This window comes from Camelus dromedarius, chromosome 14 (genome assembly GCF_036321535.1).
Source record: "Camelus dromedarius isolate mCamDro1 chromosome 14, mCamDro1.pat, whole genome shotgun sequence".
Classification (NCBI taxonomy): Eukaryota; Metazoa; Chordata; class Mammalia; order Artiodactyla; family Camelidae; genus Camelus; species Camelus dromedarius.
Genome location: NC_087449.1, coordinates 12,713,746 through 12,731,897, shown reverse-complemented (window position 1 = coordinate 12,731,897; position 18,152 = coordinate 12,713,746). Strand labels below are relative to the sequence as shown.

The 18,152-nt window shown below is 43.2% G+C and overlaps 1 protein-coding gene across 1 annotated transcript in view; it reads left to right on the top strand.

Annotated features, from left to right (window-relative positions):
- GIPC2 (GIPC PDZ domain containing family member 2) overlaps nucleotides 1-18,152 on the top strand; it is a 75,541-nt gene that overhangs the window by 44,365 nt on the left and 13,024 nt on the right. The window contains exon 4 of the mRNA XM_010989068.3: nucleotides 13,671-13,777. Within this exon, the coding sequence (XP_010987370.3) occupies nucleotides 13,671-13,777 (107 nt within the window). The remainder of the gene's footprint in view (nucleotides 1-13,670; nucleotides 13,778-18,152) is intronic.

Here is an 18,152-nt window from a genome sequence, read left to right as displayed (position 1 = left end):
AAATTTCACAGTGCTTTGTGCCTAGGAAGGGCAAGTATTGTCTTGGTTTCAACGTTCCTGTGTATCCATGTGTGCGTTTCCGCTATCTGCATATTTACAAGCCATGCTACAATGTATACATTTCTCACTATATGTCACAGCAAAAACATTCGAAAGCCACTGGTTGAAATGACCCTCTTGTTGAAAACTTGTAATTTAATGGGAAATCTTTCCCATAACTAAGATGGTTTCTCCTGGTCAGCTGCTTTCTGATCCAGAGTTTCCTTCGTCTCGCCATGAGCTGATGGCAGCCTTCCCAGTCCTTATCAAGTATCGGCTGGAATGTCTCTAGTGGTATTTTTTTTAGGGCATGGCTCACTTCCTTTCCTCTTTGCCAGTGAAAAGGCACATATCTCCACAGTGAGCTCAAGCCTGCAGTGTGCCCTGTAAACCTAGATTTTCCCAAGGCTGTGAAAATGCCTTCTTCCATTTAACTGACTCCAGGACCCTGCTGGTTTGTTTTTCTATGAGGCCTTTTAATTAACTACTAGATGGATGAGGCTTTGATTCAGTATTACTTAGATGGCTGTCTACATCATTTATCCCAGAGAATTTCTTTAACTTGTGATTGTTGCCCTTTATGGAAAGAAGTTTGTGGAAGGAGGTCTGAAATGTTTCTGTAAAGTGTTTCAAAAACCAGAAAGCAAGTTGAAAAGATTGATTGCCTCCAAAAGCATTGATAGTCCTTGTTTTGAGGTTAGATTTTGTTACAGGTCTCTGGGCTATGTCTTCTTTTAGAGACTTCATTTCTGTGCTATGTGCCCATCAGAATAGGATGTTCAGTATGTGAAGTACGTCCAAGTCCCTTGAGTCATTCACAGCTGGAAAACCCGGACCTCATCTTGGTGATTCAGCTCAACGGATGTGCTCCTTTCAAAGACTATCTATTTGCTATTAAGAGAAACTTTGGCTTTTAGGTTTTATGACTTTTTAGATAGACACTTCAAACATTTAAAAATACTTTCTATTATTCATGCTATTTCAAGTGAAAGTTTTTCAAGTACCAGTGCTTTTGGTACTTTTTAATACTTACTGAATTCTACCAAGCTTCCTGGGGAATAAGGAAAAAAGTTACAAAAGAGACAACAAAGCGTTAAGTAGTTAAGTACGTTGACTCTGCCACGTACGGGCTGCGTGATAATGTGATGTTGGGTGAATTACCTGATCTTTTTGTGCTTTGGTTTCATCACACAAGAAGTGAAGATGATAATAGTGTCTACCACACTGGGCCCTTGTGAGGATTAAATGATTAAACACATGAAAAAGAAAACATAGAACAATTCTTGGTGCGTAGTTAAGTCTTCAGTAAAAGTTAGCTGCTATGATTACTATTATTTTGAAGGTGCAACCCTTTCTTTAAGGAGTAATTTTAGAAACAAGATGAACCTACGTGAAACAAGAAACAATGTGGGTGAGTTGGTGATTAGCGAGTATTTGTTGAGAACTCTGGCACTCTTTCAGATCCTGCAAAGACAGATGGTAAATCACATATCAAATAGTGAAATATATCAGTATGTCACATTGGCAGAGCTGCCATTCACTTTTCTAGGTACTTTCTAAGTAGGAAATAACGTAATCCTCACAACCATTCTAAAAAGGTAAGCAATTTGTCCAGCGTATTAGAGCGCGCTAGTGGGTGATGGAGGTAGGCTTCTAAACCATGCCATGAGGCTGAGTCAGCATGTTTGCTGGCCTCAAGGAGCTTGCAGTTTACATCAGGAGGCAGATACATTAAGAATCAACTAATTCTATCCATAGCAGTAATAGCTACCATTTATTGAATGTTTATTAGAAGCAATATGGTATAATGGTTAAAAGCATAGATTGTGAGCCAATCTGCTTGGGCTTAATTCCTACCTCTGCTGTTTATTTCCTGTGTGGTCTTGGACTACTTACTTATTCCCTTCTATGCCTGTTCATTTATCTGTAAAGTGTCTTGGGGGTTGAATGAGTTAATATCCATAAAGCACTTAGAAGAGTGCTTAACGTTGAGTGTTGTTGCCTCTTTAGAATATAATGCCAACTACACGATATGCGCTGTGATGCGGATCTAAACAGAGTGCAGTTCAGCTGAGAGCTGAGCTGACTTGTCCGTGACTGGGAAAGGTCCTAAGGCTGAGAGAGTGATGGAGGCTGAGAGAAGCGGTAAGATTGGGGAGGACCTTCCCCAAAGAGAGAGCCGTGGGACAGATGGTTTATAGCGAGTCCCACCAGTATCAGGGACCAGTACCTCATTCCCACGCAACTGCCCGTGAGAGGGGACTGGACTCCTAATAGGGCTGCAGAGGGATACGAGGGCTTTGAGAGCTGTGACCTTGCCATCTGCGGTGAGAGACCACCTGCGCCCTGGGCTCAGACACACGAACTTGGATGTGGAGCTTCAGGACGAGTTTGTGCTGGACTCAGCACAACATCGACCTTCTGGGTCCTGAGAGGGGGAGACTCCAAAGCAAAACAACACTTAGCTTGTCACCAAACCTGTGGAGTGGGGGGCTCATAGTCAGCTTCAATCTGACACTTTTCTTCAGAGTTAGGAAGCAAACAATTAAACCCACTATGGAAATTTAAGTGGGTATTTAGAGAGGGGAGAGATGAGTGGGCGAGAAAGGTTCCTGAACACTACACTTGAACTTGGCTTTTCAGGGTGGCAGCAGAAGTACAGACGAAGGAAGGAGGGTTTTCTGTGGAAAGGAGCCGAGTCTTGGAGAGACTGCAGCAAATTAGGCTATGAAAGCAGCTCCTGGCCATGTTAAGAAGAACTTTGGCTTTATGGATGTTTAAAAAAGCCATTTTCTACTTCAGTTTAGCCTGTTTCACTTGTCATTGTCTTATGTCATTTTCTACAGTTTAAATTTTTTTCCTAAAATTAAAGAATAGTTGATTTACAATGTTAGTTCCTGATGTACAGCAGAGTGATTCAGTTACATGTACATATATTCTTTTTCACATTCTTTTTCATTATAGGTTATTGCAAGATGTTGAATATAGTTTCCCATGCTAGGAAACTTCTTGTTTATCTGTTTTTATATATAGTAGTTTGTATCTGCTAATCCCAAATTCCTAATTTATCCCTCCCCACCCTCTTTCCCCTTTGGTAACTAAGTTTTCTATGTCTGTGAGTCTGTTTCTGTTTTGTAAATAAGTTCATTTGTATCATATTTTAGATTCAACATATAAGTGATATCATATGATAGTTGTCTTTGCCTGACTTACTTCATTTAGTATGATAATCCCTATGTCCATCCACGTTCCTGCAGATAGCATTATTTCATTCTGTTTTTATGGCTGAGTAGTATTCTATTGTGTATATACACACCACAACTTCTTTATCAAATTATCTGTTGATGGACATTTAGGTTGCTTCCATCTCTTGGCTATTGTAAATACTGCTACTATGAACACTGGGGTACATGGGTCTTTTCAAATTAGAATTTTCTGTGGATATATGTCCAGGAGTGGGACTGCTGGATCATATGGTAATTCTATTTTCAGTTTTTTTAAGGAAACTCCATACTGTTTTCCATAGTGGCTGCACCAATTTACATTCCCACTAATAGTGTAAGAGGGTTCCCTTTTCTCCACACCCTCTCCAGCATTTATTGTTCATGGACTTTTTCATGATGGCCATTCTGACTGGTGTGAGGTGATACCTCATTATAGTTTTGATTTGCATTTCTCTAATAATTAGCGATGTTAAGCATCTTTTCATGTGCCTGCTAGCCATCTGTATGCCTTCTTTGGGGAAATGTCTATTTAGATATTTTGCCCATTTTTTGACTGGATTGTGTTTTTCTATGATACTGAGTTGTATGAGCCATTTGTATATTTTAGAAAGTAAGCCTTTGTTGGTTACATTGTTTGTGAATATTGTCTCCCATTGCGTAGGTTGTTCTTTGTCTGGTTTTGGTATCAGAGTGATTGTGGTTTCAGAGAATGACTCTGTGAGTGTTCTCTCCTCTTCAGTCTTTTGGAAGAGTTTGAGAAGGACTGGTATAAGTTCTTTTTTTGGAGAATCCCCCTCTGAAGCCGGCTAGTCCTGGGCTTCTGAACTTTGTCTGCAGGGAGGTTGTTGTTATTTTAATTAGCTTCTATTTCACTTTCAGTGACTGGTCTGCTCAAATTATCTATTTCTGCTTGATTCAGTTTTGGTGGACTGTACGTTTCTAGAAGCTTGTCTATTTCTTCTAGGTTGTCCAGTCTGTTGGCATATAATTGTTCATAGTATCCTCTTACAGTGTTTTGTATTTTTCAGTATTGGTTATTATTTCTCTTCTTTCATTTCTTATTTTGTTTATTTGGTTCTTTTCTGTTTTCCTCTTGGTAAGCCTGGCCAGAATTTTTTTGTTGCTTTTGCTTATCATTTCAAAAAAAAAAAAAAAAAAAAACAAACAAACAACAAAAAACCAGCTGTTGGCTTTATTGATTTTTTTCTATTATTAATCTCTTTTATTTCCTTTCTTCCTTCTGCTGACTTTAGGTTTTTTTTTTTTTTTTTTTTTGTTTTGTTTTTCTAATTCTTTTAGATAGTAGGTTAGGTTGTTTAGTCTCTGTTGAAAATACCTGGAAACCACTTTGGGCTTTCTTAAATCCTAGAGAGAGAAAAACATAATCCATACACTAAAAACAAAAAACACACACCCAACACAGAGGTGTTTACTCTGTGCTCTACATTCAGTAATTTTGGTGGCATTCAAGTAACATTAAATATTCAGAGATACTAAGCAAAAGTGGCATTTTTCTGCAACGTCATTCTGTGGCAGTGTTAAGAGTTACTTCAGTAGATGCTCACTGACTCCTTGCATTATGCTAAACAAGAGACTAAGGGTGTGGACAACAAGAGGTGAATCATGGCTCTTGCTGTGTTACCAGAATGGTGCATTCAGGGAAGGAAAGAAGACAAAAACAAGCACACACATGTAAGTTACACATCGGACCAAAAATACAAAAGTGCACCAGAAAAGTAAAAATGCGAAACAGTGGAAATTCAGAGGGGGGCAGGAAGTACTTACAAATAGGGAAAGTCAATAGAAATTATGTCTTGAACACTGTCATCTTCTCAAATGCCATATGAAGGGTCGTGAATAATTAGCATCACGTTAAAATAATGATAATAAAGCAAAGGAATCAGGGTGAATTGTGACAAAAGAGAGAAAGACTAGATAGAATGAGTGGAGCTTCCTACTGAAAATGGTTGTAGCTCAGCAAAGGCAAGCTGAGAGGAGGCAAAATCCTGCTTCCTGGCTCCCATTCAGAAAGCGAGATCTGCTTGTCTGATAGAGATGCAGTTTTACGTGACCTCTAGGAACCCAGAAAAGTCTAGTAATGTCAGTGTTGCGTATGAGCTTTCTCTAATTAAATTGATACCAAAAAAAAAAAAAAAAAAAAAAAGCTCTGAAAGCTAGTGGGGAACCTGAGCTTGTGTTAGAGGATAAGAGGTTTAGAACTGAAGAATGACATGATGAAACAGACTTTGGGGAATTACGCCCAGAAGAGGAATGTGGCTGTATTTGATTAGAGGAGAAACATGGAAGAGGCTGCTGTAGCAGTTCAGAAGTTAATGAGAAGGGCTGGGATTAGAAGCAGCAGTGGGAATTTGAAGGAAAGAAACAAGCCTGAGCAGTATTGCAAAGGCACAAATCGGGTAGGGGATGTGTTGATGCTCTTCAGGTAAAAGAGGGAGGAGAGAAGGTTTGGAAGAAGCAAATGTGAGCCCAGATCTCTTTCCAATGGAGCCTGTGATAAAAGGGAAAATTGGATAACTGACATTTGGGGTGAGGGTGCAGGGTGTGTGACTTTCTTCTGACTGGTTGGCGGTGAGGTCACAGGGCAGTGTTCCAAGGATCTTGTGCTGGACCTGAAGTTGCCATCCTTCACCTGGGTGGGGGCCTTAGTTCCTGCAGAAGCACTCAAAGAAATTGTTACGTATATTCCTTGAGGAGGAACCAGGACTCTGCCCCCGTCACTGCACTATTGCTTCTTGACTGCTCCTCCTTTGTTTCTGCATCCCCTCCCTTCCCTGATCAGCAACTGTTGGAATCTGCCGTTTGGAACTCAGGGAAGGTCAAGGAGGTGGAATGAAGCCTGTTTCCTACAAATAAGAAACGGACACAGGATTTGTGCCAGGGAGGGCCCCACAGGGTCCTGCTCTGTTTCACAGCCATGAGTGGAACATAGATAACAGTTTTCAGCTGTTTTTAAGCTTAATAATTAAAATAGCAATGTAGGATGAAGGGGTCAAAAATGATGCTAAAATGTAAGTGGCTTCCTTAATATGGTAGAACAGTATGAAGATAGTGTACCTTATTAGAAAAATAGCAATTATACCAATAATATATATTCTACCAGAGAGTATTTGTACAGTGGGAGTTGTCATATAATTGTAGGAAAACAGACCTAACAAATTATGCTCAAAATTGTGGTCAGAAGGGGGAGGATACAGCTCAAGTGGTAGAGCGCAGGCTTGGCATGCACAAGGTCCTGGGTTCAATCCCCAGTACCTCCACTAAAACAAAACAAAACTAAACTTAATTTAAAAATAAATAAGTAAACCTAATTACCCTGCACAAAATAATTGTGGTAAAAGTAGATTTATTCAGAGAGATGCACACTCCATAGACAGACGGGCCGTCTCAGAAGGCCAGCGAGAGAGAAAGAGAGAGAGAGAGGCTGGGGGGTGCCGGTGGTTAGTTTTTATGGGCTCAGTAACTTCATATGTTGACAAGTAGGATTATTCCAACTACTCTGGGGAAGGGGCTGAGATTCCCAGGAACTGGGCCACCACCCACTTTTTGACCTTTTCCGGTCAGCCCCTGTCCTGGTGCCTGTGGGTGTGTCACTTAGCAGCTACTGCATCACAATGAGCATATAATGAAGCTCAAGGTCCACTGGAAGTCAGGTCTCCTGCCCTCTTGGGCCTCAAGGTCTACAGGGAGTCGAGAATCTTCAATTGCTGTGTCATTCCTTTAATGGCTGTGCCCTGCCCTCCTCCCTCCTGTCTCACAGTAATATCTCATTTTTGTAAAAACTATCTTCAAATATAGAAGAAAGATGACTTGCAGTGTATATATATATTGAAAATGTTAAAAGTTATCTTTAGGTGGTCAGTTTATGAATGAGTTATTTCTTTAAGCTTTTTGTGTTTTTCACATTTGAGATATAAAATATTAACTTTTATAACCAGAAAATAATTATTTAAAAAAAAGGCGGCTAGCATTCCTAGGCTAGGAAGTAGAGAAACTGAATCACTCTGTTTTTAATGGCTTTATAATTTTTAACTATATGATTATACTCATTTTAAAGTTTTCTGTAATATTATTATAATTGGTTCCATGCTAGAAATGTGGTAGAAAATTACACTGTGTCAACTTTTTAAATTGGCAGAATTGGTGCTTTTGTATGTAACCTTTTTAAAAGCTAGAGGAAAAAAATATGTGTAATAAACCATTAATAATAGTGAACGATTTTTGATTTTTGAATTCCCATAAAATCATGTGATGGAATAAAATAAGTATAAAGGGTAAAATTGTTTTAGCCATCCTTTTTTTAAAAAAACTTCTTTATTTTAGTGTCTATAGAGGTTTATAGTATTTTTTTGTAACACAGCCCCCTCCGGATTAAAACAATCTCAGAGATGCACGTTAAATTTTTTTTTAACGGTACGAATGGCCTCGATTGTGTGCAGTGGGAAGAGAGGGTGGAGGGGACGTGACAGCTTCGGCTCCTGGGGCAGCTCCACAGACTCAGTCGCCACCCTTGACCACAGTAACTTTCACCTGTAATTTCAGGGAGTTAAGAAAATAGGGCTGAGGTTTTCTCAAATGACATCTTACTTAAAGAATAAGATTTTGGGCATAGTTATTTCACGTCCAACACTTGCCATGCACTGCTCAGTCTCGTCAAAGGAACAGTTAAGCACAGCTTTGTGTGTGTGGCTTTTTTCTTTTTTTTTGGTCGGTTGGGTCACGTGTTGCTAACCCTTTTGATCCGATAAACGCCTTGTGCACGTGGCATCCACTTACCTACTTTTCCTTCTTATCTGCCCCAGCACCCGACCAGCTGAATCAAAACAAAAACAACCCCACTGCTACTCTATAAATAAGTCTGAAAAATGTTGGGGAGAGGAGGACACATAGAAAAAGGGAATGTACAGTTAAAATTTTAAATTCTGGGCCAAAGCTAGATTCTATGTCAAGTATTCGGAATGTCTGTGTGTGTGTGTGAGTGTGTGTGTGTGTTGAGGGTGGAGGTTGGGAAGGGAGCGTGAGCTGTTTATGGACAGTGCCATTTGTGTATGTCCAGGCGTTGAAAGGTCTTTTTAGAAGGATTGCTTTACTGCTCAGACACAATTCTGTATCTGTGAGGTGCCTTTCAGTTGCAGACAGTGGGGATTTATGCAGAAAAGGGGATCTTTATAAGATCCACGGTGGTCCATGAATGATACAGGCATTAGCAAAGCTCTGGGTAGGGCCCCATGCAATGAGCTGAGGACCCTGTTTCTTGCCCTTCCTTTCTGCTCTGCTGCCTGATACATCAGCTTCATCATTCATGTATCATCTTAGGGTGTCCCAAGACGGTGGTCAGCCATGGCTGGGACCATGTGCTTCTTTATTCACATGGAACAGAAAAGGAGAGTGTCCTTGCCTCAGAATTTCTAGCAAAAGTCCTTAGTTTTTTTCTGACCTAACTCTCTTTGCCCACCTCTGAAACAATCACTGTGATGTTAGCTTGGCCCATACGTGTGTCCATCCCTGAAACTGGGAGCAGTCAGCTTCCCCTGAACCACCATGATCCTCAAATGACCACATGCAGACATTAGAAGACAGTCAACTAATGTCTGTTACCAATAGCAACTCACACTCATCAATGGAATACAAAGTCAAGTGGTGGCTCTGGGGTGCCAGGGCCAGTTCTACCAATGACCTTGGTGAAAACGCCAAGCCTGGGGGCGGGGGGAGGATACAGCTCAAGTGGTAGAGCGCATGCTTAGCATGCACAAGGTCCTGGGTTCAATCCCCAGTACCTCCTCTAAACATAAAATAAATAAGTAAACCTAATTACCACTCCCCCCAAAACAAAACAAAAATATAAAGCTCCAAGCCTCAAGTGTAACTTTAATTGTAAAATTAGACTGGTAGTACCTATCCTGTAACAGAGCTGTAAAGAGAGACTTGGCATGTTTCTCAGAGAGAAAAGTGGTGCAAAGGGTTTTGATGGGAAGGCGGTGGGAAGAGCAGGCTGGACCGAATCAGCACCAGCAGGTGCAGCGGCAGCAGCACATCAGCCCCTGGGCAAAGCACCCTTCACCCGGCAGCCCTTTGAATGCTTCAAACCCACCGTTTGTAGGTGTTACTATGCACATAAGGACTTATTTCTCAAGTTCTCACAATTTGCAAATGGAGGAGTTGGGATTTTAACTCAGTGTCTTGGATCCTAAGGTCCATCTCCTGTTCTCTTGTATCCAGCTGTTGGATACAGCTTTGTCCGTCTGAGCTCCCCTCTCATGGAAATCACAGCTCTGCCCCGCTGTGATCATTTAAAGATTGGTTTCTTCCATCATAGGTTGTAACAAGAGATTGGATATAGTTCCCTGTAAATATAAGAGAGTTCCCTACACAGTCAATCCCTGTTGTTAAACTGTGATTTGTACTCCCGGCCAACTGGGGCCCCCGTGGGACCAGAACCAGGCCTCGTTCTGCGCAGGAGCAGGAGACCCCACCTCCCCACTGGCACCCTGCGTCAGGTGGGGGTCTCAGCTGTGGTGCATGGGCTCCTCCTGAAGGCTGGGCTGCTGTCCGCCGCCTTCTTTCCCCAGGGCCCTGGGTGGGGCTGGAGACAGACAGCTTGCTGCCTTCTCCGTTCCAGTGAAGCCGCCACTGCCCTTTATGACGTAGCCAGGACTGGGGCTTGGCCTGCTTATTGAACATGCCAGTTAAAATGGGGCATCATAAAGACTGATACGAGTGTAAATAAACATTTCTTTTCATTTTTTATTTTTTATTTCTTTTTAATGGAGGTACTGGGGATTGAACCCAGGACTTTGTGCATGCTAAGCAGGCACTCTACCACTGAGCTATACCCTCCCTTCTATACATTTTATTTTAAAACATATAAATATGCATATAAATATGCATTCTTTTACTATTCTTTATTCTTCTTGGAGTAGAAGACACAAGTTAGAGTTCTGTAAAGTCTTATATAATCACAACCTTAATCCATATTTATGGGTTCTGTTTTATATTTAAAAGCCAGATGTGTGAAATACTGGGTGTTTAAAGACTTTTTTTCCAAGCATCATCTTGCCCACACATATTTTTTTTTTTTTTTTAGCAACTCGCCCTTATGGAATCTTTCCAAAGCAGTTAACCTAGTTTTCTTAGCAATAGTAACTCCTTGTTTCACACTTATTTCATCAGCTCACACATTTCTAAATTCAATTACACAATTAGAGTCACAAATATAATAGCCACGAAAGGGTCTGGGAAGAAACGTGACTGTTCCTTGGTGACGTCCGACTCAGCTGTGGGAGCAGCTGTGCACCCGCAGGCCGTGAGCGTCTTGTGCCCTAAGTGACACAGGAGTGGGAGCCCTGAGTCTAGCGAGTCTGGCTACCTGTCTACTGTCTGAGCTGCAAACCTCTCATTATTCAGCCCCAAGAGAGGCCTCATGCATGTCCATTCTTGAGAAGTGCAGTGACTGACTGAGGGTTTGGCCTGGTTGGTTAGACACGCTTAGACAGGCCAGCACCCTAAAAGTAGGCCAGACCAAAATCATTTGCCATCTTCAAAAAAAAAAACGTGAAATGTTTTACCCCTGCAGGTGAACAGGTCCGTTCTGCCTGTTTTCCTGTATAAACCGGAAGGTTAATGTCCCTGAATCACAGGATCGCAGAGGAACATGGCTTCTGTTCCTTTAGCCCTGAAAAGCTGCCTTTCTGGAGGCCGGGCCAAGCCAGAACTTAAATTTTAACTTTTATTTTGATGCCACCAAGTGGTTAGTTTTGAGATAACACTCTCAAGGAGAAGATGACAAACACATAATGAAAAAAAAAAAAAAAATCTGAGGCGAAAAGGCAGAGCACAGAGGGTTTTTAGGGCAAGGAAACTACTCTGTATGTTACTGTGATGGTGGATCCATGTCATTCATTTGTCCAAACGCATAGGATGTACAGTACTGAGCGTGGACCCTGATGTGAACTGTGGACTTCGGGTGATGACGACGTCCAGGCCTATTGGCTGTAACCAGTGTGCCACCGTGGTGGGGCCGTTGGCAGTGGTGGGGTGACGCATGTGTGGGGGCACCAGGTTCCAGGAGGTCTGTCTTCTCAATTTTGCTGTGAACTGAAAACTGCTTTAAAAAAATAAAACTTGTTAAAAGGAAAAATTTTCCATTCTCCATTACATTTTCCCTTTTAGCCGCTGGAGTTGCAGGTAAATGCAAGGCAAGCTAGAGGTGTCGTCTAGGGAGGCTGGCTGAACTTCTCAAGCCTGGGCAACGACCCCTCCTTGAAGTTCCCACGTTCCAGCATCTGGGTCCTCAGCCTCGTAAATCCCAGAAGCCTTTTATTTTTTTAAGTGTATCCGGACTTGCTCCGTTTTCCAGGATTATATCATGCTTAACAAACTTAGAAAAGACTTGTTGCTAAGCCACGGTGCCAGTGTGTTACTCTGCAATCAGCAGTGCACACGCGGTGATGGACCAGGCTGAGCAGTTCGCTTCCCACCCTGCAGGCAATGTACATGGGAAGACAAGTTATAGGGAGCAGGCTGCTTGGAGCAATCACAGTGGGCGGTGTGTGTGGTGGGCTGGGGTGGGAGTTGTCAGGTTGTTTACCTGGAAGGTTAGCATCATTAAACTGAGGCTCTTGTGACCACTGTAGTTCTGCATGTGACTCTAAGCCGGGCAGGGCAGAATCCTGGACAGTGCTGATGACAGACTGACCTCATCTTTTTCTTTGGATATTCTTTTGGAAACTCTGTGCTGAGTGAGCATCTTGTTTCTATTAATGTGTTCTTCCCTCAGATGGGACGCGGTGTGACCAGCAAGGCGAATGCTGCAGACTTGCTGATGCAGCTCTAGTCTCCCGAGCATCTGTCTGCTTGTCACGATCAGCATAAGCTCCGTTGGCCACCATCCAGAGGTTTAGGCTTAGGGGAACTGCTCTATTTGTAGCATGATAATTTTTAATAATTTCATTCTTGGAGGAAAGCTTATGTTTTGGCAATTCTGTCCTCAAATGCAGGTTAAAAATCCTCAGTCCCCTCGGAGTAGATTCCCAGTAGCGAAGCAGAACTTGAAGACGGGAATTACCCTAGACTCTAAGGAAGGGCGCATCCGTGCGGGTCGGCCGATGTCCACATCCTGAGAGCTCGGTGCACTTTCGCACACCAGCCTGCCCTGTGACTCTGCACAGGGGCTCAGTTACCTCCAGGTCTTGGTGCTGTATCTCCCCTCTCCCACCTCCTTCCTTGCCCCAAACTGCTGCCACAGAGTCCTCAGTCGAGGAGACTCGAGCGATGTTTGCAGAAGTTATGAATTGGTGGCCTGTGACTGGATCTGATCCACAAATCTTTTGTCTTTGCCATCACGTTGTTTTTAAAACTTTGATTTAGTTGCCTTAAGTTGAAACTCAGGAGATTCATGTAAAACTCTTGAGTATCTGTGTTCATTGCAAACAAATAGAAGATCTGGCTTGCAGGGTCTACATTCCCACAGGGCAGGGAGTTACTGGAGGAGCTTAGACAGGGTACCCTCCTTGGAGTTATCCTCAGTTCCCACCCTACACTTTCCCTCATTTATGTGACTGTCTGGTATTGGCAGGTGACTCTTGGTATACTGCAGAAACAAAAACCAAAATAAAACACACGTAGGAAACAAGCTTAGGAGAATGTGGCTCCCTGTGGACTCCCTCTCCCTGCTCTCTCCTGCCTTCTAGGGGGCCTCCTTCCTTGGGACCTGTTCCCAGCTTCTCGAGGACCCTGCTTCTCTTGGTCCATTGCCTCTGAATTTATCCCTTGTGCTTCCAAAAGGTGTGGTGGTGAAGTGTCATTGAGGAAAACATACAGACTTTGGGATCACGAGAGCTGGATTTGAATCCCAGCTCTGATCCTTACTCAGTTCAATTTCCTTTTCTTGAAAATGGCAGCTCTAACTTGCCTCATAGGTTAACTCGAGAATTAAATGGGATTTTGGATTTAAAGCATTACGCAAAACGTTGGTACTCAAGTAATGATGCCTCCATCCCTCTCTTCTATCAAGAAATGACTCCCTTCTTCATGACCTTGATGAAGGCCAGCTGAACATCTACCTCTGCTTTCCTGCCACGTATTTACTCTTAGAACAAAACCAACTGTTTTTTCTTTAGTCCTTAAAACATCATCTTTCCCATGTATACATTTCACACAGCCACTTTTCTTTTGGTAGGCAGACCTCTCGTAGAGACTCTCATATGAGAATAATGGGTGACAGGTGGATTTATTTTGTCTTGGGCAATTCTATCAGAAGGCATAGCTTTTATCACATCTCTGCAATAACTGTACAAAAATTTGTGATGGAAACTACATTAGCTTTTATAGCAATTGGTTGGAATTCTTTCTGAATATATGTACCTGTCCCCATCCATTGTATGTTTCTAGAAATAGAGCCAAGGTCAAAAGCTGGAAAGTCGTCAACAGGAAACATTGGTACTGGAAGGGAGACACTTCGCCTGAGACCGAAAGGTCCTGCCATCGTGGAGGAAGTGGTACGTTGTATTCATTTAATCCCTGTTCTGCTTGGAAACATATAGGCATTCATGTTGCTTAGAGCTGGAAATAAAGGTAAAATCATGAAGTTAAATAAAATGCCATACATTCTAATGAAAAGCATAGATCTTAATCCATTGCTTGCTTAAACAATATGAAAGTTCCTGAAGGTATCTGAGAAGGAAATATGGAAACTAAGTGCATGAGAAGAGACTGTGCAATAGCAATCCTCAGCTACCTGCAGATGGGTTCTTCTAGAGTAAATAGACACCTGGCTCAAACACTCAGCCAGAGCTCTCTGAGATCCAAGGACAAGTCGCTGAGCCACCTGCAGCAGTAGACATACTTCAGATCTTGATGATGAAAGATGATGTGCACAAACTCCAGTCATCTTGACTCTCCTTCACGTCCCCCATCCCTTCCATCAGCAAATCCTGGTGGATCTACCTCCACAACCAACCAGAATCCAGCAACTTCTCACCACCTCTGCCCCCACCACTCTGGCCCAGGGCACCAACATCTCCTCTTGAATATTACAGCCATCCATTCATTCTTCCTAGGTGGGGCTCCCTTGCCCGCCTTCCCTCTGTGCCCACACAGCAGCCAGAATTATCCTTTAAAAACACAAGTGAGGTTGTTACTTTTCGGTACCAGTCTATTCAAAGCCCGCCAGTGGCTTCCCACGTGACCCAGAGTAGAAGCGCAGATCCTCAGGGTGACCAGCACGACCCGACTCTGCACTTCTTCCCTGGTCTCACTCCCACCATTCTCCTCCAGGCTCCCTCTGCTTCAGCTCCTGGAGTCTCCTGGCTGTCCCGAAACACTCCAGATACAGCCCCACCTCAGGGGCTCTGTGCTGCTGTCACCTCTCCCTGAATGCTCTGCCCGCTTAAGGGCATGGCTCACTCCCTGGCCATCTTCAGTTTCTGTCCACATCGCACCCCATCTCACCTCTGAGTCGCTTGTGTAAATGGCAGCCTCCGCCTCCCCTCCCACTGCCCAGTCTTCCTGGCCCTCCGTTTTCTTCAAGGTGCTCAATGCAATGGAACTCCTTGTCTTTGTTTCCTTGTTGTGTCTTGTCTCCCTCCTTCCTCACACGTCCTGATCACTGCTGTATCCCCAGCAGGTTGAACAGTATCTAATGCTTCAAAGGAGCTCATATCTTGGCTGAATTAATGAATTAGTAATTGACTCACTTACGCTTGACAGGAGTAAGGGTTTTGCTGACTGACTGTGTAGAGGTGTCTCTCTAAGGGTCAGTATTTGCGGGAAAACCACCAGCGGAAGAGACAAATGGTGGGAAGGAGGGTAGAAGCAGGGGACAGCAGGGGAGAGGGCGGCAGAGGTAAGGCGTCCCGTGGCCAGGGGCAGGGCCGCTCACAACGCGGTGGAAGGCAGGTGGTGAGCCCCTGTGGGGGAGGGGAGGGCAGGCAGGCCCCGGGCTCCGAGCTCCTGCCGGGCCCTGTGTGCCTGCCGTCCTAGGTGCCCACCTGTCTGAAGGGCGAAGGAGTGAGATGTGAGCGGCTAGGAGGCTGTTCTCGTGGAGTGGGGCCCAGGGTTTGTGGGACACGATGTCAGGGTCGGTCAGTGGTGGGGTGCTTGTTGGAACAACATGCAAGGAACCAGGAGGCCAAGGTTGTGCTCGGGGGTGTTTGAGTCCCTCAGGGCATAGACAGTGTGGGGGAATCCAGAGGAGGATTCCGAGTCAGGTGCCTCCATCCTGGGGGAGTGAAAAGATTGACCCGGAGGCCATGACAGCCCAGAGGCCTGGGAGAGCCAAATGCATTTTATTTTATTTTATTTTTTTGGGAGGGATGGTAAATAGGTTTGTTTGTTTGTTTGTTTATTTATTTTTAAACAGAGGTACTGGGGATGGAACCCCGACCTTGTGCATGCTAAACGCACGCTCTACCACTGAGCTATCCTCTCTCCCGCCAAATGAATATTGAAAGTGAGATAGGATGAGGCTTGTGGGAAAAAGACCAGGGCGGTGAGTTCTGGTCACTCTTTAGTTTTCTGGTGCCCAGCACACTGCCAGGCAAATTGCCAAAGGCTGGTGAATGTTTATTGAGCAGAGGAACAAACCTCAGTAGGAGGAAAGAAGCTATTAGAGGATGGAAGATCCGTGCTTTCCAGGGGAGGCTGGGAGGACAAGAGGACAGACGTTCAACCAGGGAGCCGGGGGGGCGGCAGGAAAAACTCCATGTCACTTCGGGAAGAACGCGGGTAGTAAATGTTTGTTGAGCAGCTGCTCTGTATAAGGTGCTGGAATGAAAAAGAAGAGCTGAAGAGCTGCCTGAGGAGGTAGGAAAGATTCACTCAAAGATAAACATCTTAAACTCCCTTCCTATTTGCATAGCCTGTTTCATTAAATAGGGCAATTCAAATAGCTCACGGTAAAGGGAAACAACTAATTTGGAGCTAGTATTAGATTTGATACAGATGACTTACAATTTAATTTCCGACATTAAAGGACTTACAGATTTGGAACAACTCAGCCCCTCGTAACCTAGCACAAATTCTGAGAACTGTGAACGGTATTCTGCCTGCATCCTCATAATGGATTCACCGTGTGTTTGTTGAGACAGGCACAGTCCAGGTGCTAGTGATACCAAGAGGAATAAAGACCTTGTTTTTCCTCTAGAGGGAGAGAGACATGAAAGGAAGCTGTGACAAACCAGAAGGGTAAGGTTGATGCCACCAGGGAGGGGCTGATCAGCTGCAGTTAGAGATCGAGGAAGAGGGGAGTCAGGGAGTTTCCTCCAGAAGAAATGACTGAGTTGGTCAAAGATGGGGAGAAGTGTGTTCTAGACGTGAGATGACGGTGAATATGGGGATCTTGTAAGTGTCCAGGGGCCTGAGGGTGGGTGCTGGAAGGACCTGGTGGGGGTGGTGAGACTGGAGGTGGAGGCCTGGGTCAGGGGGTCAGGATGTGAAGGGGTGGTGGGTCATGGAGGTGCTATTTAAGAATTGCAAGGGGAGCAGCACAGTCAGTTTTGTGTTTTTGAAAAATCCCTTGGTTCTAGGGGATGGGCTGTTGAGCAGAGTGGATTTGGAAGGATGAAGACTGCAGGCAAGGGGACTCATAAGGAAACTTTTGCAAATAAGAAAAGATGAGAGGGTATTATTCAGCCATAAAAAAAGAAGAAAATCCTGCCATTTGCAACAACATGGATGGACCTTGAGGGCTTTGTGCTAAGTGAAATAAGACAGAGAAAGACAAATACTGGATGCCCTCAGTTATATGTGGATTCTAACACTGCCCCCACCCCACCCCACCCCCACCAAAACCCAACTGAAGTAACAACGTCATAGAGAAACAGAGCAGATCAGTTGTTGCCAGAGGCAGGGGGTTGGGGGGTGGTGCATGAAACGGGTGAAGGGGCTCAAAAGGTATAACTTCCAGTTGTAAATAAGCCCTCCTCAGGACTTTTTTATACTTACTGTATACATTTGTACTGTAAAGCATGGTGACTGCAGTCGGTAATACTGTGTTATATGTTTGAATGTTGCTAAGAGACTAGATCTTAAAAGTTCTCATCACAAGGGAAAAAAAATGGTAACTCTGTGTGGTGATGGATGTTGACTAGACTTACTGTGGTGATTTTTTAATTAATATGTACATAGATCATTATGTTATATACCTGAAACTAAGATAATGTATATGTCAGTTATATTTCAATTAAAAACAATCAGGACTGCACACAGACGGTCAGAATGTGAATGGAAAAAGAGTGACGAGATCAAGATCTATTTAGAACAGTGAGAGACCAGCGGCCGTTTTTGTACGAGAAGCGCTGATACTTGTTACAGTAACTTACAACGTGGCCGGGTGGCTACCAAGGTAAACACCTTGCACAGCCTGTTGCTTTACACAGACCGGTCAGAATACACTGTAAAGCAGGCAAGAGTGGTGTATTGTGTGTCTTATTGTCATAAAGGCTTAGTTAATATAAATATAAATATGAGAAAGTTGCAATAATATCAAGGAAATAAAAAAATTTGTTTGCAATAAAATGTATATTTTTAAATAAGCTTTGACTACAAAGCAACATACATTTACCATGGTATCTAAAATATTATGCATTTTTGCAGTGTAATTTTGAGTTGGACATTTGGCAGTTGAGTATTTAACATTTTTGGGCAATTTCTTTCTCAGGTATGAAGCCCTTTATAACCAGGTATTGAAATAAACTGAGTGTAGAACCAGATTACCAAATACTACCAAAAAAGATTTTAAAAGAATAATAAAATATATCTAACCATGTTTTGCATTGAAATTTAATACTTAAATTAATTAATAATTTCAATGCAAAAACTATTTAATGATAATTTTAGGAAGAACAAAATGCTTTGGTACCATTAATACATAAA